Raw genomic sequence first — 22,479 nt, forward strand, 5'->3', positions numbered from 1 at the left:
TCAAACTCTTGCAATTTTCTCTCAATTCCATGGTATAACACAATATGCTCATTATGACATCTTCATTTCTGCTTATGTTGTTCTTCTAGACTAGAATGCCTATCTTCCTCCTCATCTCTTTCAGAATCCTATTTGTTCATACCTCAGTTCCCAAGCATTCCATAAAACTTGATTTCACTCTGCAATAATTTCTCCCTTCTGTGACTTTCTATGGCAATGTAAAATTTTTATTTTACAGCATATAATCTGGAGTTCTCATCATGGCTCAGTGGTAACGAATCTGACTAGTATCCATGAGGGTGAAGGTTCGTTCCCTGGCCTCACTTAGTGGGTTAAGGATCCAGCATTGCTGTGAGCTATGGTGTGGTTTGCAGACATGGCTTGGATCTGGCGTTGCTGTGGCTGTGGTATAGGCTAGCAGCTATAGCTCTGATTTGACTCCTAGCCTGGGAACTTCTATATGTTGTGGGTGTGGCCCTAAAAAGCTGAAAAGAAAAAAAAAAAGCATGTAATCTTCTTTCTTTCCACTTATTTATTTGAGAGTAGCAATTGCATCTTTTTCATTGTTACTTTGTTCTCTGCTCTCTGCATACCACTAAATCCTTTGCATATAGTGGGCTCTTAAATTCATACAGAACTGAAAATGGCTACTTGTTTAATGCTTATTTCTAAATACAGATAATGTGATGTTAGTGATTGTGCTAAGCACTGATAAAACAGCAATACCAATAAATACCACAACATATAAATAAAAATAAATGACTACGTGGATAAAATTACTTTTAGGTGCAGTATTTACTTTCATTGTCTGACATACGATATAATGCTAAAGCTTAAACTTTCTTAAAAAAATTCAGAGGTAGTCTATTTATAAATCCAGACACTAACTGCGGTTGTAATTTGTATAGTTTGGTTGAACACAGACAAAGACTGTTAAACACCAAAGCAGGTCAGATTCTTTTACCATTTTAACACGTCTTTAATGTGGTCCCCGGGTGTTTTATGTGATAAACATAGCAAGCACATCCAAATCAGGAAAATAATGTTGAAGTACCAGTTTTGCCTTAGCATTAGTTCTGAGAGAGGTGGGGGTGAGGGAAGCTGTCTAGGAGACAGAGTAAAAGGCCCAAGTATTGGATAGGTTAGGTGATATTTATACTTTTGTTGCTGGCCTTGATGTGACCTAGGGCATATTAGTTTGTGTTTCAGTTTCCTCATCTGTAAAAAGGGATAATACCTTACAAGGATTTGAAGAGATTAAAGAAGATAATGTTTGTACTGTGCTTCAAGCTACAATATAGAAAGAATTAGGAACACAGCTTTAAAATTACATCCTTTTTATTTTCTGGGATAGATTTTTAAACAGAAAACATTAGGAGAAATGGTATATTCTGAATGTGTCCTCTATGAAAAATGTCTTTCATAGACTAAAACATATTTTTCATAGAGTGAAAAAAATTACTAAATTTCTAATCCTGAATAGATTTCTGAAAGTTAATATTCTTGTGTGAAAAACAATTCTTGAAAATCAACTGTTAATCAAAAAGGGCCAAATCTAAGTTCAAGTACATCATTTTGATTAAATAGTTTTAAAATGTCCTATAATGACAACAAAAATTAACCCTCTAATTCCAATGAAAACTTGTTTCCCAAAGAAAAATCAAATGATTTCATATTGTAGTCACAGTACTGTACTTTGAGCCAAAAATACTAAAAATATTTGAAATGTATGAATAGAGTCTCAAAGAAAAGCATGACAACTGAATATAAGCTCAGTACAGTCATTGTAACAATAGTGGTTCACACTTATTAAACACCTGAGTCTGCACTCAAGGTACTATACAAAGCATTTGAGATGCATTATTTCATTTGATTTTTCTCCAAAATAATATGAGGCAAGTATTATTACAATTCCAATTTTACAGGTCAGGAAATTGAAGCTTAGAGAGGTTAATTACCTATCAAAGGTCACCTTGGCTAGGAAGTCAGAACCCACACCATCTGCCTTACTATAGTGTTAGCTAGGAATTAAACTCTATCATGCCAAAAGAATAACTGCAAAATAAAAACTAGGCAAATAAAAAGATAAACAAAGACCCAATTAAGAAAGATTTAGAAACACATGAGGTTTTCTTTTATATGAATTAAAATTTAAGTCTATTTATGTCACCTTTTAATTATGCTGATTATAAACCAAAAAGAAATATCTATTAAAAAACAAGTCAGAGATTGACTCTTTGGTTTCACTTAGTTTGCAGGTAACAGAGCAGAATAAATGAAACAAGTGGTTATTGAAATAGTGAATCACACACAATAAAACAAATAAAGAACAAATGAAGCCAGAGTCAGAAAATGCACACATCTCAGTTATAAGCCAACAGTGTCCAATTTTCCAGATGAAAATCTCAATTTTTCATATAATTGATGTTTTAGAACTTTTCATTTTTCTCAGTTCAGATCAGCTAACCAAGCTTGACAGGATAAGTAAAAATTCCTAGGGATTAAAGTATATTAAAACATCAGGTCAATAATATGTCTAATAAAACTAAACTTAAAAAATTCCTTAGGCTATTGAATTTCTTGCTTGTCTCATGAAATAACATAATATTGTTTGTTTTTGATCTAATCCAAACCAGTCGTTTGGGGGAAAAAATGGAACTATAATAATAGAATATGGACAGTCATAAAACCCTAAAAAATAGAATACCAATAGTCATGTAAGCCTATTGGGAACATGATATACTGTATAACAACATTTACAACTTAACTGAAGAAAACAGTAAATTGAACCATAATAAATTCTATGAAGTTTCACAAATACTTTGGGTCTGAAATGGTAAGAGGAATAAAATACTTTAATATTGACCTGTGTTTACAAAACAAATTTTTGTTTGGAATTATGGGAGAAATATTCAATTAAACCCTACTTTGAACTTTGCAAACTTTTTGAACATCAGTTTAAACTACTTCATATATAATTGCAACAGGAATATTTACACATTTAAATGCTTAACTGCAGGTAAACATTTGTCCTTTTGGGAGCGGCCCAGGTGGAAGGGCCCCGTGGCAAAATGACAACGTTAAGTCCCGGATATCCAACTGTACTGCCAAGTGCCACCCAGTCTTAAAGATATTGCCAGATCATCACTATCATCTTCAGTCAATATTTACTAAGCTCTTTATGACAGCAATGGCATTAGAAAGTTTATAAAAAATCTAAAGTAACTCAAAGATCCCAGTTTATTGTATCCTGTTCTGCATGTTAGTCTGGATATTTATGTATTTGAAATTAATGAATTAGAATGTTTCAGAACAAAGGTCTTTAATTGTTAGTTATTCTACTTATTTTAAAATAGTTTAGATTCAATAAAACTTTAATATATTTAAAAATGTATATACATCTTGCATAGAAAGAGAAAACATAATTCAAATATGCTAAATAAATCTACTGTACTGACTAAAATCTCTTGAAATATGAGGGAATTCTCTCCTTTCATTGTAATTTCTGGCCATAACTAATGTTCACAGGATTGAATTTTTAAAAAAGGCACCCCTTTCCTCACTATTCTGTCATGGGTCCCACTTTTACCAAGTGTAAGAAGAATAATATGGTAAATACTTGTTTTAAAGAGGCTAATGTTTTTCTTAACATTATATTTTTAAAAAGTGCTTGAATTTTTGCAATGAAAAGTATTTTATTTTTAAGATGTGTGATTAAGCATATGACAATTGCAAATACATGAGGTTTTTTTTGGCTGTACCCACAGCATGAGGAAGTTCCTGGGCCAGGGACTGAACCCATGCCACAGCAGTAACAAAGCCAGATCCCCAACCTAAGCCACTGAAGAACTCCACAATGTCAAGTACTTAAAAATAGTTTAAATTATTGGCAAACTTAAAACATAAGTGAGGTTATAAGTTATATTTCATAAGACAGGTGAATTCGCTTTGGATTGTCATTCCCTTATATATCTCATCTTTTTGTAAAGCATAATGTTAATAAAATATATTAAAGAGATGAACTTCATTTTTATATATATATATATACACACACACACACACATACATATATATAATTAGACATTACAGACCTATTTTAATAGATGCTTATTTATTTCTAGGTATCAAATTTAATTTGTCTGTGTTATTATGAATGAAGGCTTTAAAATCTGCAAACTCATCTTTATATCAAAGTAACACATATAAATAAAAATTCAAACACTGTAATGCAAGTTAAAATTTCCTCTCCTCTTATTCACCATATATATTATAAACCTAATTGCTAGACTCAGTCCCATTTCACAGGTAGCCTGATGTTGAGTTTCTGATGTATGAGAAAAAAATTTATTGACCATTAAGGATGTGCTAGGCACTGATTCAGATGTCAGATGCAGTGGTAAATACACAAAAAATCCTTGTCATTGCAGAATTTAATTTCTGAGGACAATCCACAAATAACGTCATATAGGGTTGTCCACTACTAAGAAAAATAAAAGAGGGTAACAAGAGAGTGATGCAGTGAGGAGGTGAGGTAGGCTATTTTAGACAGTGTGGTCAGGGACATTTAAGCAGAAAGCAGACAGCTGAACAAAGTGGGAAGCAGACTTGTGACACTGGGGGTGGGGGGTGGAGGTAGATCACTCCAGGCAGAGGAAAAAAAAGTCAAGGCCCTGTGATGGGAGCATTCTTAAAATGTTTGCAATAATAAGGGAGCTAGTGTGGCTGGAGTGAAGTGAGAGAAGATGTTAAAAAATGAGGATACAGAGGTAGCCAGGGGTCAGTGCCATGTGGATATATGTACAAATACTCCTTTTATAATTAAATAAGACCACAACACATATCTGGGATCACAACCGTAAATGCTTATATGATTAAGGCAGATGATGTCAAATGCATGAAGTAAACAGGAGGGGGAAAGTGGTGGAATGGAAAGTGCAGGCCCCTTTTAGAAAAGATAGCTTCTACTTAGCCTCAGATAATTGTTGAAATGCACTGGTATAATGGTTGATTTTATGTGTCAACGTGGCTAGGCTATGGGATCCAGATGTTATGGGATCCATCAGTCTAGATGTTGCTGAAAAGGTATATTTTAAACTATGATTAATATTCAGATCAGTAGACTTTGAAAAAGGTAGTTAGCTCTCCATAATATTGATGGGCCTCATCCAATCAGTTGAAGGCTTAGAGAGAAAGACAGATCTCTCCAGGAAGAAGGAATTCTGCATCTTGGGACTCACAACTGTAACATCAACTCTTCTGGTTCTCCAGCCAGCTAATGGCCCTGAAGATTTTAGACTTGCCAGCCCTCACAACTGTATGAACTAATTTCTTAAAATAAATTTCTGTAAATATATATACACAGTCTATTGGTTTTGTTTCTCTGGAGAATCCTAATGCACACAACATGCTAAGGGTCCTACACTGGCAGATCTTCCAGTTTTAATTGTTTTCACTATAAGAAACAATAAGTAAATGAACATAGGATAGTTATATCGTTTCCTAAGCTTTTTTTGTTTATTCTAAATTTTAAGAAACGGAGAATTCAAAACATTTCTGGTAAGTTTTCATATCTAAACACTGTGCCCTGAAAAAAAACTTTGTTGGTAGATGATATGCTTAGTCATATGGAGGACTTGTTTTGCCCCAAACCCCTGCAAATGACTAACTGAAATGCCAAACTAGGTCCATGTTATCTCCAATCGTTTATTCATCATTGAGCTCATTATAATGCGTTGCACAGACTACGACTCTACAGAAGAAACTTTTAATCTGAAGAAACTTTCAATCTATTGTTAAACTTGATTGCTTATTTATTTCTTTGGCAAATATTTACTGAAGGCATGGTATAGAAAAAGAATAGAAGCCCTAGCAGGGGAATTAAGAGAAATAGTTACGTAATTACTATATAGGTAAGCATGTGGTATGTACTGTGAGAGTACATTGTGAAGAGTTATGGTAGTCAATTTTAGGTTGAACTTCTGGTTGTGAATGTCAGAAAAAGATTATCAGAAGAGTTAGTACTTAAACTGTCCTGAAGGCTCCATAAGACTCTGATAGGCAGAGATGGAGTACCCCAGGGGGAATGAGGTGACCTACAAGAAAGCACTAAAGTAGGAAATTTTGGGGTGTGTCCAGGAAATAATGAATGATTCATTTTGGGAGTGTGAATAATTTAATATAGGAAACACTTGTTGAGCACCTACTACGTAAGGCAGTGTACTGGCACCAGTGACACAAATATGAATGAAACCAGAAGGCAAGAAGATAACTGGTGGGATATTAAAAATAGAAGTGGTAGTAGTATTAAGGATTCATGAATGCTAGGTTCAAGAGTGGGGAATTAATTGTACAGGTACTGCAGTATTATTAAATACTGTTAATGGTTGATTGAGAGGGTGAAAATAATGTTTTAGGAATCTTAAGAGGAGTAGGAATGGAGACAAGTAGATGAAATAGCTAGCAAAGCTTGGGCATGAAATTATATTGTCTGGTCTAAGGCAGGAATTTTGCAAAAGAAACAGATACTGCGAGGAAAAAATTGGCCAAATTTTGATTTGTAATTAAATTTGTGAAAAGGGACAAATCAAAGATTACCTATGTAGAAGACAACAGGCATCTGTGGAATATAATAATAGCTCCGAGACTAAAGGAAATACTTTTTTAATTAACAAAATATAAACTTAAGTTTTTTCAACCTAATAAAAATAATGTTAATAGATGGTAAACTCCAGGATCTATGACTGGCAAGCCCATTCTAATGCTGGACCTTTCCCTGGTCACAATGATTAAATGGGAAATACTTTTTTAAATGCTCTTGAAAGAGGATGCTGAGCCACTTTATAGAATATAACTTACTGTTAAAATAAGGCACAGAAAACAGCAAAACTTAGTTATGCAAAAAAGTCCTTCTGGATACAAAGTCATGGAAGACATAAAATATTTTGGTAGAAATAACCTCTGTACTAATTTAACTGGTCTTATATATTAGCAAAAAAACTTTTAAAGTATTTTTGATCAATGATGCTATTAATGTATTTCCTTTGCCCAGTTCTTGACAGTTTTTGAAAACATTCAAATATAATATTTCACTGATTTTTCTTAATAATCAGGTCAGAGAGTGTATGTTTGTAGGTGAAGTAACTGACATACAGGTGCAACTCATTGGTGTAAGAGAAGACAGTCCTTGACCCTAAACATCACTAAAGAAAAATTTAATCTAGCTCATATGAAAGGGTTACAAATTCCACAGTTAAAGAAACTGAAACTGGGAATGCCTGTTGTGGCACAGTGGCAATGAATCCAACTAGGAACCATGAGGTTGAGGGTTTGATCCCTGGCCTCACTCAGTGGGTTAAGGATCTGGCGTTGCTGTGAGCTGTGGTGTAGGTTGCAGACGCGGCCTGGATCTGGCGTTACTGTGGCTCTGACAAAGGTCGGCAGCAACAACTACGATTAGACCCCTGGGAACCTCCATATGCTGTGAGTGCAGCCCTAAAAGGACAAAAGACAAAAATAAAATAAAATATATATATTAAAAAAAGAAACAAATCTAGAAAGCTTGGAGCTTGTTCACATTAAAAAAAATAATCTGATAAATGGCAAAGATAAAAGAATTCAGGTATTCTTTTTTTTTTTTTGCTTTTTAGGGCTATACCCATGGCATATGGAAGTTGCCAGGTTAGGAGTTGAATCAGAGCTACAGCTGCCTGCCTATGCCACAGTCACAGCAATGTGGGATCTGAGCAGCATCTGCGACTTACACCACAGCTCACGGCAATGCCAGGTCCCTGACCCACTGAGTGAGGTCAGGAATTCAAACCACATCCTCATGGTTACTAGTCGGGTTCGTTACTGCTGAGCCACAACGGTAACTCCCAGGTATTCTTTTCTTCTAATTATTACTGCTTTAGCAGTATGGTATCATAACACAGCTCCATGACAGTTAATTCCCATAGAAAATACAGATATGACAAAATGCTTATGTCCACTGGTAGTCCTATTAGCACAATTGATTAGAACACAGGACTAATGAGGTCAAGACAGAGCATTCGAAGCCCCTCAATGAGGGATTTGCCTTGAGAAAAGTGTTGCTGCATGACTAGACATTGTATGCTATAATCTCTGCTGACTGTCTTATCAATGTGGAGTTCTGACTAAGACAGCATATGGTTCAATGAAAAATTATCACCACCACAAAAAAACAAAAAAAACAAACCCAAGCAGATCCCAGTGACAATATTTCTGATTGCTAAGGATAGCATATACATACATACAGGCAAAAAAAAAAAAAAGATATAAGAAGTAAAAAGACATATACTAAATATAATTTATAAAAAGTACATAGAAAAATCAAGAACTTCACTCTCTTTTTGAGTAATTTTATACGGCCTTTTATCTTTATGGCTTCTATGACTTCAAAATGTAGTATATCATGAATCCAGCTTTTAGTCTGGTTTTCACTATGTCGACACTTAAGTATTCTATTCCTAGTACAATTACAGGAAACATATAATCTTAAAGTATGAAGCATACTATCCAATGTTTGACCTAAAATGTAAATTTACCATCTTCTAAAAGGCATCACAACGTCTCACTTGGAATTATATACAATATAACAATAATTTAAAACAAAAACTGCTGTTATTACAAGTATATTAAATCCTAGTTTACTGGCACCAAACAAAAGGTTCTAATTATCTGCACACTTGAATTTATACTTTCTTTAAGCAAAAGGAAATATAAGGAAGCAGTACAAAATCAGCAAACATTGAGACTTAGGCATTCTCTCGATTAGAAAGAAGTTTGTTATTATTATGCCTCCTGAACTTAGGAATGCAGCACTACAGGTTTATAAGAACAGGAAAAAAGTCATTACTACATACAAATCTCAATCTTACAAGCTTAAGATTCTTCCCTGATCAAACTGTTAGATTTAGAGTAACGAAGCTATTGCGAGTGAATCCAGCATTTGGTACTGATAATTTACTTGTGTAATAAGTAAAATTTATTTTACATCTTCACATTGCTAATGCCTCCCTGCAATCCTTCCTGTTTTAACGTGAAAGCACCTTCAGTTATAATGGCACGTTTAGTATCCTTAACCCATTCACTTCACTTGCCCTGTCTCTAACTATGCCAAAGGATACAGAAGGCCAACATTTTCTTTTACTACTAAAAGTCTTCAAAAACTCAAAGGAAACAAAATAGAAAAACTCTGAAATATATACTTCCATATTCCTTATTTCCATTCAGGGACATGGAATGCTTATTGTAACAGTAGCTCTTAACGAACTCAGCAAAAGAAAATTATTTTGGGGAAAAAATTTAAAAAGAATAAAGTCAATGTCAGTAATTGGTAGAGTTAAAGGCAAAGTAGAATGAGAGTCATCAGCATATATTAATTGGCCCCTAGAACTAATAACTGATCGAACAGCCTCCTCTGCTTTGGTTGCTGGAAAATCTTGAGAGCCAGACTCATTCTTGAGACTTATTCTTTTGCTGTTTCATAGTGTATATGTGTGCTGGATACTGACTGGCTCCTGGCTCTAGCTTACCATCCTACTCCTATTTATTTTCTTCGCATATTTCTCTTAATTATTGATAAATAATTATTTCTCTTAATTATTGATAAATAAGTTTCTCTGACATAATAAGTATTCACTTATGTGTATCCATATGTATATATGTGTAGATAAGTATAAAACAATTTGAATAACTGAAAGTATATTTTTTCTTAAACTTAAAAAAATCAATTATTTATGAGTCTATTTAAAAATCCTTGGAATTCCTGTTACAAACCTGACTAGTACCCATGAGGACTTGGGTTTGATCAGTGGCCTTGCTCAGTAGGTTAAGGATCCAGCGTTGTCGTGCGTTGTAGTGTAGGTTGCAGACACAGCTCAGATCTGGCATTGCTGTGGCTGTGGCATAGTTCAGCAGCTGCAGCTCCAATTCAATTTGACCCCTAGGCTGGGAACTTTCATATGCCACGGTGCAGTCCTTAAAAAAAAAAAAAAAATCCATTATGCACGTCTTCACACACACACGTGTGTGTATATGTGTGTGAAAGTTACAGACTTAGTCTTGGTTTTCTTCATAATAAATGTAGAACTTTTTCCTTGTCCTCTATAACAAAGGAAACTTGGAGGAAAAAAAAATTTTTTTCTATGAAATAGTTAAGAGTTACTTGTGTTTCATGTATGGATTTGTAACCATTATCTATTCAGATGTGTAAGAATACTGTTTAGATTCATTTAAATGAAAATCTGAGATTCCGGGATATGTAAGCTTTGCTGTTCTTGGTAATTATCTCTCCTTTTCTAAAGTTCTACATCCAAGGGATCTCACTCCACTCAAAAGAAATTTCTGAAATTCCTGCTATGGTGCAGTGGGTTAAGAATCTGGTGTTTTGGTAGCTGTGGTATAGGCTGCAGCTGCAGCTTGATTTCAATCCCTGGCCTGGGAACTTCCATAAGCCATGGATGCAGCCGGAAAAAAAAAGAAAAGAAAAAATAAATTTCTGTATATCCTCACAGAATGTTCTTTATACTTTAAAAAACTATTAACTGTGAACTTAAATTTATTTACATTCACAGCTATTCTTATTTCCTTCTCTCCTGTATAAGCACAAGGTGACCATCTTCCTGTTCAAGGCAAACTCTTCTATAGATTCTAAATTCTATCTCTTTCTAATTTGGGTGGAATTCTGTTCTACAACAATTCTTTACACTGGCTCCTTCCAAAGAGTCATAAACATGCTCAAGGCCTGCCATTTTTCAAAAACAAAAAACAAAATCCTTAACCCACATTCCTTTCTTCTCAACTGTCATTAACATCTTTCTTATTCAAGTTTTTTCAAGGATCACTTAATAGTCCAAATTGATATGCTTCTTTACTTCAAAACACTCTTCAATTTACAAAAAACTGACTTCCATACCTAATACTCTATTGGAAAGGATACTTTTTGCCTTATCTTACTTAATCATTTAGCACTATTTGACCTTATTAAAAAAAAAAAAACAAAAAAACCTCCTTCTAGACTTCAGTGATATGATAGTTTTTGATTCTACTCTTACCTCACTTAACTTTCTTCCCTCATATCCACAGTATGTGGAAGTTCCCAGGCCAAGGGTCAAACCCGGGCCAAAGCAGCATACCAAGCCACTGTAGTGACAATGCCAGATCCTTAACTCACTGCACTACAACAGAATTCTCTCATCGAGTTCTTGTTGTAAAAAGAAATTAATCTTAACATTGGTTGAGCACTAACAATAAGCCAAATATTGTGCTAAGAGCTGCACATACTTAAAACAACTTTATGAGGTAGGTACTATAATTCTCACTTTACAAAAAGGAAATGGTTTTGGAAAGGTTCATTTACAAAGGTCACATAAGGTAGGGCTGTCTAACTGCAAATTCCTATGGCTTTACTACATTATCAGCATTTTTTTTTTTTAAAAGTAGCAGTGAGGGGGTCCTACAGCTTAGCGTAGAGCCAATAATTATTACCTCTGTATTTAGAAGAATTTATTTAGCTGTGTTATATTCATGTAAACTTTTAAGTCTTTGAAAAATAAATATTTAACCTTTATAACTTTCAAAAATCTTTCAATACTCCTTTGCAACTCAGTAAAGGAAGGAGCCTCAAGAACTGGTATCAAGGTTTGTTTTTCAGTAAGTAATGTCACTTCATATAAGATTATCACATGGTTCTCAGCATTTGGGGACACTGTCACTTTAACAACAGCATACTTGCCGTTCTATTTCATAAGGATGGCAAGAGAAGGTTCCATAAAAACTCTCCCTATCAATAAGGTGAAACTACTACACACCACATTATAACACCCAAGGTCTGGGCACAAATCATACAGTATCCATAAGTCTTAACAGAGGGTTTAATAAATGCTTTTATTTTTCTGCCAAGAAGTAACCCTAATTTAATATAGATAACTGAAGTGTGCATATAAATCAGCAGCCTTCAAACTTGGCTGCACATGGGAATTTCTAAGGAGCTTTAAACACACTGATAGCTGAGTCCTACCCCAAGAGACTCTGATATAATCGGCCTGGGATGGGATGGGTATAAGGATTTTTATAGGCTCCTTGACTGATTCAAATGCACAGTTACAGTTGCAAATCTACTGCTGTACAATATTTACTTTCTTAAAAAAAATAAGGATGGTGGCTGGGATGTCTTCATCCACTATCAGGGTTCTGCTTACCTACATGCTTACTTATAACTGCAAGCAAATTATTCCTCTCAGACAGTCACCAATCAGATATACTTGCTATATGATAACTGTATTAGTTTCCTATGGTTTCTGTAACAAAGTGCCCAACGAGGGGGCTGGGAGGGGTGGCTTACAACAAGAGAAATTTATTGTCTCACAGTTCTGGAAGCTACAAACCCATAATCCAGGTGTCAGTTTGGTTGTGCCCTCTTTGATAGCTATAAAGGAGATTCCTCCTCTGCCTTTTCCAGCTTTTCATGTTTGCTGGCAATCCTTGGTATTCCTTTGCTTTGAAGATGCATCATTCCAGGCATAAGGTTGCCTTCACTCTGTGTCTTCATATAGTCTTCCCTCTATGCCTGTGTCTCTGTGTCCAAATTTCCACTTTTTATAAGAACATCAGTCACACTGGTCTATGCTAATGAGCTTATTTAAGTTTGATTAACTCTATAAAGACCCTATTTCCTAATAAGGTCACATTCTGAAGTAGTAAGAGTTAAGACTTCAATATATTTTTTGAGGGACACAATTCAATTCATAACAATAACCAATTACTATATAGGTCATAACACTGATCCAAAGCATGGGTTCTTAACATGAGGATGGGAAAAAAATTTTCACCTTTATTTTTCACTAACTCTTACGTGAATACAGTATTTCCTACAATTATGAACAAGGCAACAAACTGTGGAAGTAGTATTAGCGGTTCTTAAGAGTACACATATGGAAATCACTGGTATTTTTACTTAACATTTCAGTGTTTGCAGTTATCCCCAAAAGAACATTTATAATAATAAGTACTTTGAAGTTACAGTTTTTAATAGATTTGCTATTAGATCTAGTCATTTAATGTATTAATAATGGTGCATGTATATAGTAACATATCATGATGTAATACTTTCGTAAATGTATTTCAATAAAACTTATTTTGATTTAATTCCATTTTATGCACTTAACAGCATTATTCTGAGATAGGAGCCAAGTGTTGAAAAATATCTTTCAATAACCTGCAACTCTGGTTAGGAAATTCTTACATTTCAGACTTCAGGATTTTTTTTTTTAATCTTCATAAGTATTAAAGAATATGCAATGTATTGCACATCATTTTCAAACCTTTTAACTAGGATCCACTGTGAGAATATATATTTTATAGGTAGCCCAATATATAATCTTTGTCTGTTTGATTTTTTGTTTTTTAGGGCCACACCCATGGTATATGGAAGTTCCCAGGCTAGGAGTCAAAGCAGAGCTACAGCTGCCAGCCTACACCACAGCAATGCAGGATCCAAGTGGTGTCTGCGACCTACACCACAGCTCATGGCAATGCCGGATCCTTAACCCATTGTGTCCTCATGGATACTAACTGGGTTTGTTAACCACTGAGCCACGAAGGGAACTCCCAAAACACAATCTTACCTTTCACACAATACAAAACTGAAACAAAAATATCACAAAACAATAGTTACCCATACTATAGAAGATGCACTCTGACATTTCCTATTCTATTTCATTAAAAAATCCTGGTGTGATCTATTGAATTAATTTCAAAACTATTCTTGGAGCATAAATTAAATGTCTTAAAAATCCTTTAATGGCATTCCTTTAGAAATTTTTCATATTATGATAGGTGAAAGGCTGTTATTACTGCTATTCATGTACTATTTTAAAATATATGCCATCACTTCAGAGGTGCAATTTAGATCAGCAAATACTTCAAGAGCTAAGCTGGCTCCATTCAGACAACTGGTTAAGAGTTATACAGATTTTATAATTCTGATGGGAGTCTAAACTTAAACTTTACCAAACACAGAAATGAGAAAAGGAAGAATAAGTAATATTTTATGCTTGAATCATTTTAAAATTACAAAAATGTTTTAAGTGCATAATGTTTAATTTCATTTGAGGTATTTCCTCATTCACCACTATAAAATCGAGTAGAAACATTTCCCAATCAAACATTTATTTATGCCTAGGCTATAAAGGATTTTACCTGTAGTAAACTCGAAGAGTCTGGATTTCTTCTTCCAGTTTTTTGTATTGTTGGACTGCGGTTTCTCTGGCTTGCTGCATGGCTAACAACTTTGCCTGCAAGTAATTAATATTTTAGGAAATGTAATATTAGTTTGTTACATTAAAACACGTACTATAGTATGAATAGAAGTTCTTAATTTCTGGGAGTTTTAAAACCTATCAGTATTTTTAGTAGTGTTTCATAATCTCCCACAAAATAATCTAAATATATTAATAACAGGAGTACTAAAGACATGAACATATTAAATTTACCAACTTTGCTCATTACTAAACTTCAACTTTATTCATCTGTATCATCAGATATACGCCTTTCTGCAATGTTTAACTTTATACACAGAATTCAGAATGTGGAACATGGGTTCAGAGCAGTATCTACAGTAGAGATAAGCACAATGGGTGTTTCACATACAAATTTTATGTGGCTCCACTCCCTGATTGCTAGATTTCCTTTTAACTTTATTAATAGAAACAAAAAGATTCTAAATACGTTAAGCCATCTTTGATATTTAATGTTAACAAAATACACAAAATTACAACCTGATTCTTACAGATAGGATTTAACCTTTTCAATTCCTTTTCTGCAGGAAAAGAAGAATCTCTAACAGGAAAATAACAGCAGTCTTGAATGTTAGAGAGATATTTTATTTAAGGGATGTTACTATTCCTCTCTGCCCATAATACTCACGTTTTAAAGCAACAGTAATCAGTTTTCCAATAGGGTTCAAACTAAGAATTTTAAGAGGCCAATCATCATTGCCACTGAATTTCACACATAGCTAAAAAGAATTGTCAACCTTACTTTAAAATACGGTACTGGTAGGTTAGACTTTTATTTTCTTTACTCAAAGTTTAATTTGAAAGAAAAGGTCTTTCTTTCTTTCTTTCTTTCTTTTTTTTTTTAATTTTAGGGCCACACTTGTGGCATAGGGAAATTCCCAGGCTAGGGGTCGAATTGGAGCTACAGCTGCCGGCCTACAGCCACAGCCACAGCCATGCCAGATCTGAGCCGCATCTGTGACCTACACCACAGCTCACAGCTACCCCTGATCCTTAACCTACTGAGGGAGGACAGGTACCGAACCTGCATCCTTATGGATCCTAGTCAGATTCGTTTCTGCTGCGTCACGATGGGGACTCTGGTCATTCATTTTAAATGAGGTTCCATAGACAACATAGAACAGAGTGTTATACACATCACCCACATTAAGGGTAATAATTAAATGCTAATAAAAAAATTGGGAGGCCGAAGTTCACAAATTTTGCTGAACTAATTTCACTGAAATTATTTTCTTGCATAAGAACAAAGTCCTAAGACAAATTGTGAAATCCTGATCATAGGGAAATTAATGAGTGTAATACAAATGAACATTAGACAATGCTACTTTTCTATTTTAATATGGCTATAATAAAAATACGCAGAAGTTTAGACCTTTGTATTTAAATTTAGGCACTGGAGTTCCCGTAGTGGCGCAGTGGTTAACGAATCCGACTAGGAACCATGAGGTTGCAGGTTCGGTCCCTGCCCTTGCTCAGTGGGTTAACGATCCGGCGTTGCCGTGAGCTGTGGTGTAGGTTGCAGACGCGGCTTGGATCCCGTGTTGCTGTTGCTGTGGCTGTGGTGTAGGCTGGTGTCTACACCTCCGATTAGACCCCCAGCCTGGGAACGTCCATATGCCAGGGGAAGCGGCCCTAGAAAAGGCAAAAAGACCAAAAAAAAAAAAAAGTGATTGAGATGGTAACTTAGAACACCGGATATCCACTGCAACTACTAACAAGTTAAAAACAATCACCCAAAAAAGGACATATCACACTCAACTTAAAAAACATCAGACATTCTGTTGCATGTAATTTAAAGTTTATCAAATATTGGATACACAATTGAGAATTTGCTACATAAACATGTGACAATGTTAATACCTTATATGATTATTTTGATGCCTTTGTACATGGTACTGCAGCAAAAATACAAACCCCCAAAACCTCCCCAAACCCAAAATCAAAAAACAAAACTAATACAGCTCTAGCAGGAAAAAGCCACAATGAAGATCTGCCTAAGAAATTTCTGCTATGAAAACGGAGTCATGAGAACTATACTTAAATTCCCATGCTCTGGGTAATAATGAACATTTCACTTTTCTTTCTACAGTTAGGTGGCCGTGAAGATTTGGTGTTGCCGCATAGCAATCTACTTAATTTATTCATTCCAAATGGCTAATTTTAAGAGTAGAACCTGATGACTGTGTTCAAAGCTATTATAAACTTTCTGGCTTTACAAGCTTCTTCCGCTACTTTATCAGATATGAGCTTATCTGGTCAACATTTTTTGGGGTGGGGAAATACTCTTACCCTATGCCACAGTAATCCTGTTCAATCCTGGTGGCTAGGATGAACTTCCTCTCCCACTACCTCAGGTATATAAGATCTAGCTTGTTCAAACAGAGTACTCCATCAAAGTAGCCCCAAGAAGAAAACTGAAGCTTGATGACATCATTTGTATCTGGATTCCTGTATACCACACAGATCCAGACACATTTTTTGGACTTCCTGGGAACATTGTTTTGTTTTTTGTTTTTTTTGGCTTAGGCTAGTTTTTTCAGTTAGATTCATGGTATACGCAATGTGAGAAAATTTAACTACTTTAAATGTGGTATTTATTTATATTGCATTTCCTAGTTTCATTATCACCATAATTCAATCACATTATAAGCCAAGAATTAATTTAATCTCAAAAACATTGAAAAAATTAGCAAACCAGATATTTTTCCTATTTCTCTAGCCTCATACTCTCCATATTTCTGGCAATTACATGTAAATATCCCACTTCCAATCTTCAGTACTACAAATCACCTTCTGATAGATCTAGTTACCTGTTTGTTGTATATTCTTCCAGAAATAGCCTACACATATACCAGTATATATAGTATGTATTTGCACATATATATGCAAATAAATATATCTATTTATAATATTGATAGTACTATATATAAAGTTTGTTTTAAATTAAGGAGAATTTTTGCTATTTTGCTTCCTGTTAAAGAAAAAAATCTTTTACCCTAACCCATGTGTCATACTTACTAGCCACATTCCCATCTTCCCTCCTACCCCCAAAGTAAAACATTTCCATGAATTTGGGATCATCATTTTAAAGAATATATTATACTTTTACTATATACTTACAGATTATACATGTGATTATTTACAGATTTCTGAACTTTATATAAATGATACCCTACATATTCACAAACAATTGCTTTTTTGGGCAGTACCATACTTCTGACTTTTAATTATATTGATAAGTGTATCTATTCTGATTATAGATACCTTTACATATTGTGAACATGTGCAGTACATTGCAATTACAGATACATTTGGACTTATTTTTACACATCTTTCAGGTTTAGCATCCTTTTCCTTTGCTTCTTTTTTTCTCTATTCATATTGGATTAAAATTTCTATATTCCCTTTTTGCTGTACTCTTGGACACTATTTATTTATATTATACCTTGAAATTTTTGATAATAATGCTTTAAGACATTTTTGAGACAAAAAAAAAAAAAAAGGAGTTCCCGTCGTGGCGCAGTGGTTAACGAATCCGACTAGGAAACATGAGGTCGCGGGTTCGGTCCCTGCCCTTGCTCAGTGGGTTGCCGATCCGGCGTTGCCGTGAGCTGTGGTGTAGGTTGCAGACGCGGCTCGGATCCCCTGTTGCTGTGGCTCTGGCGTAGGCCGGTGGCTGCAGCTCCAATTCGACCCCTAGTCTGGGAACCTCCATATGCCGCGGGAGCGGCTCTAGAAAAGACAAAAAGACAAAAAAAATAATAATAAAATAAAATATTTTTGAGGACTTCCTGTTGTGGTGCAGCAGAATTGAATCTAACTAGGAACCATGAGGTTATGGGTTCTATCCCTGACCTCACTCAGTGGGATAAGGATCTGGCATTGCCGAGAGCTGTGTAGATCGCAGACATGGATCTGATGTTGCCGTGGCTGTGGTGTAGGCTGGCAGCTGTAGCTCCAATTGGACCCCTAGCCTGGGAACCTCCATATGCTGTGACTGTGGCCCTAAAAAGCAAAAAAAAAATTTTTTTGAGCAAAGTCTACAGGGAGTCAGAATTTTTATCTATTGTTGGCTCTCGGTATCCACAGGTCCTGCCTCCAGATAAAGGACTCAAATATCCACAGATTTTGGTATATGTGGAAGTCCTAGAACCTACCCCCTCCAGATAATGAGGGACAACAGTATGGCCATAGTTTTAGATGAACAATCTTTCACAAGCATGCACATAGCATTTTTAAAAAATTTATATTTTTAGGTAAAAATTTTATTGAAGTAAAACATGCATGACATATAGAAGTATACACAAGGATAAATTATTTTAGGTAACTACTGAGTTATAACTTACACAAAGTAAAAATTCACTGATCTGTGATGTACAGTTATATAAAGTTTTTTTTTGTTCGTTTGTTTTTTTTAATGGCTGCTCCTGCAGCATATGGAAGTTTCTGGGCTAAGGGTCGAATCAGAGCTGCAGCTGAGGCCTCTGCCACAGCCACATCAATGCCACATCCTTAACTCAATGAGCAAGGCCAGGGATCAAACCTGCATCCTCACAGAGACAGTGTTGGGCCCTTAAACCCCCTGAGCCACAAGAGGTACTCCCAGCTGTGAAAATTTTGACAAATTATACAGTCATGTAATAACCATCATAATCAAGATATAGAGTATTTTCATTACCTCAAAATATTCCCTTGTGCAACACTGCAGCCAATGCTCTTCCTTTACATGCAGCCCTTGGCCACAACTGATGTAATTTTTGTCCCTGGAGTTTCCTCTTTTCTAGAATGTAATATAAATATCATACCAGTAGGCAGGCTTTTGAATTTGGCTTCTTTTACTTCATGCTCTTAACACTCATTCATATTACTACATGTATCAGTAGTTCATTCCTTTATACAACTGAGTAGTATTCCATTGCATAGATGTAGTACCATGTATACATTCATTCACCAGCTAATAGACATTTGGATGTTTCCAATTTTGGACAATTTCAATAACACTGCTATAAACATCTGCATATAGGTCATTTTTGTGGAAATATGATTTCATTTCTCTTCTGTAAACACCAAGGAGTGGAAACGCTGGATCCCCTGATAAGTGTGTTTATAAACTTCAAAAGTTATGTCTCCATTAAGTTATAAATATTAGAAAGAAACTGCCAAACGTGCTGCCTAAATTGAAAATTTTAAAAATCTGTGCATAACTACATAAAAATGTCACTTTTTTCAGGGCTGCACTTGCAGCACATGGAAGTTCCCCGGCTAGGGGTTGAATTGGAGCTGCTGTTGCCAGCCTATGCCACAGACACAGCAATGCAGGAACCAAGCCTCATCTGTGACCTACGCCCCAGCTTGTGGCAATGCTGACTCCTTAACCCACTGAGCAAGGCCAGGGATTGAACTTGCATCCTCATGGACACTGTGTTGGATTCTTAACCCACTGAGCCACAACAGGAACTCTGCAATGCCGCTTTCTGAACATCTTCTATGGGTTGGACTTTGTACTAAGTATTTGAAATACATTACCATAGCCTATCCTCACAACCAATCTCTGAAATAATTCCTAGTATCCCTATTTTACAGCTGATAAAACTGAGGTTTATGGATATTAAGCAACTTGTAAATGTAAGAGAGCTAGTGACTGATAGCACTGAAACAGAAATTCAAGTAGTTTGGTCCCCCCAAAAAATTTCCTTCTTATACCATAATATACAGCATTCTGAGGTGTATGTGTGTATGTGTGTGTGTCTTACATCATTTCTTTCTTTATTTTTGTTCCTAGTTTTATTAAGACATAATTGACATACAACACTGAATTAATTTTAGGTGCACAACATGATTTGATGTACGTATATACTGCAAAATAATTACCACAGTTAGTTTAGTTAACACTTGTTGCTTCACATGGTTATAATTTTTTTCTTGTGATAAGAAGTTTTAAAATTTACTCTTAGCAACTTTCAAATATATGATACAGTACTATTATGCTGTACATTTTCATTTTCCCAGAACTTATTTACCTTAAATGACTGAAAAAAAATATTGGTTAACTTTTGTTAGGTTAATCCTATAACTAAATGTCTCATTATTCCTAAACTCTATCTATCTTGAGCAATGTCATCTAAATAGGACAATTGTTTGTCCTACTACTGTATTAGAAATGAACTATATTGTTTCCTTAGAGTAATGTGGAATGCCAGACAAATTAAAAGACTACACTATTCACACCACTGAACACTATTTGCTATGGGTACTGTGGAAAAAGCACTTTTATCTGACTTTAAAATCTTGTTATGTTTGGTTTGAATGTGTTTTTAATAGCAATAGTCTGATATGGCTAAGAGTTCCTTTGGTAACTCCAAGACCATTAATGGAAATCTGCTTTTATCAGAGAACAGAGGTATTTGATCTTAAGTGTGATATCTGCTAAATAAAGAAACATATAGTCCAAATAAAATCACGGAACCAAATAGTGTTAGACTTGAAAAGGATCTCAGAGGTAATATAGTTCCCTACTTCTGTAGGTGAAGAAATTGTTACAGAGTAACCACAAATGTATATGGACTGTGCTATGCTATTAAACACATCTCTAAGACATCTAATTAGGTATCTTCAAATAATATGTCTAATCATAAAATAGCTCAGACAATATGACTATAACCATCCTAGTATTTGACTTTTTTAACTCAGAGGCAGGTTAAGAACCTAGTAAAAAACACTGCAAAAAGGTATCCAAAAAAATTAGAAGCTATTATATCAGAAAGATAAATAACCGATTTCAATTACACCTCATCTTCATAAGAAGACTGAATTTGCGCACCACAATAAGGTACCACAGTGTTATTGCTCTTTGAAGGTTATTGCTCAGAGCTTGTTTTGTCCTCACGTCATGTTTTTCAGACCAAGGATGATCAGGGTCTAGACTCAAAAGCAGTTATACATGCACTGTCTACCTCATATGAGAGAGGTGAGAAAACAGTTCGTAATGGAAACAGGAATAAAAACATTCATAGGCACACAATGACCCAAGAACAGTGAGCAGAAAATAGGAAACAGAATAAAGGAAGGTAGAGAGAAGTACACCAGAAAGAGGGCACAGCACAGGGATTAAGAACAAACTTGGGCGTGACTTCCAGCAATTAGTTCTTCGACTGAATAAGTTGGGGCTCCTGAACTTCTTTCACATGGGTAAAATGTGGGTGACAATACTCATCTTATGGATTTATTATAAATAATAAAACAAGATAACTTATTACAATATAGCCATATCATAGTGAATAAACATATAAGTTGTACAGCAGACACTACTGATCCTCTAATGTGAAAGTTGTGTTCCAAAAAAACTTATTATACCTTGGGAAATGAAGAAGGGAAATGCTTGGTCTGTCTAGATGAACATATTTCCAGGGGCAATAAAATGAAATACCTGAAATTCACACTATTCTAGAGCAGGTTCTTCTGGGTAAATAATGATAAGAAGGAAAAAAGGAGTAAATAGTGGTTGTATGGCAACTATGTGCTTGCATGGTAACACTGCATTGTGACAGGAAACCATCTTGCCATGATTTCATCTGTTGTATATAAAGTGCAACAAATGAATTTTAAACCTTGTAACTTTAAATTCTGTTTCCTCTGATGTTAACAGAGTTTCAAGAGCATTCTTTTTCATTGGTGTTTGTATGGCATATCTTGTTAACTTCAATCTTTTTTACACAGCTAGGTTGAGATGTGACTACTGTAAATAGTATAAAGGCAGACCACAGAGATGTGTGAGTTCGTTCCAGAACACCACAACAAAGTAAATATTGCAATAAACCAAATTACATGAATTTTTTAGTTTCTCAGTGCATATAAATGCTATGTTCATACTATTTTGTAGTCTACAAAGTGTGGAATAGCATTATATCCAGAATAACACTGCGCATACCTTAATTAAAAAATACTTTAGGAGTTCCCATTGTGGCACAGTAGGTTAGGAATCTGACTGCAGTGGCCTGGGTCCTTGTGGATGTAAGGTTCATCCTACAAAAATATTTTATTGCTAAAACACACTAACTGTCATCTGAGTCTTCAGTATGTCATAATCTTTTTGCAACAGTAACATCAAAGTCCACTGATCACAGATTACCATAACAAATATAGTTAAAATGTTTTGAAATAG

General features: G+C 35.0%; 1 protein-coding gene across 4 annotated transcripts in view; it reads right to left on the bottom strand.

Moving 5' to 3' along the window:
* MIPOL1 (mirror-image polydactyly 1) overlaps positions 1 to 22,479 on the bottom strand; it is a 278,090-nt gene that overhangs the window by 73,557 nt on the left and 182,054 nt on the right. For 2 of the 4 annotated variants that reach the window (XM_047795508.1, XM_047795506.1), the window contains 2 exons: positions 18,997 to 19,098; positions 14,221 to 14,315 (listed from right to left, as the gene is read on the bottom strand). In XM_047795508.1, the coding sequence (XP_047651464.1) occupies positions 14,221 to 14,315; positions 18,997 to 19,098 (197 nt within the window). Of the gene's footprint in view, positions 1 to 2,413; positions 2,495 to 14,220; positions 14,316 to 18,996; positions 19,099 to 22,479 lie in introns of those variants that run through there. The other 2 variants (XM_047795509.1, XM_047795507.1) reach the window with 2 other exon arrangements.

The sequence above is a fragment of the Phacochoerus africanus genome, chromosome 9, assembly GCF_016906955.1.
Source record: "Phacochoerus africanus isolate WHEZ1 chromosome 9, ROS_Pafr_v1, whole genome shotgun sequence".
In the NCBI taxonomy this organism is placed as follows: Eukaryota; Metazoa; Chordata; class Mammalia; order Artiodactyla; family Suidae; genus Phacochoerus; species Phacochoerus africanus.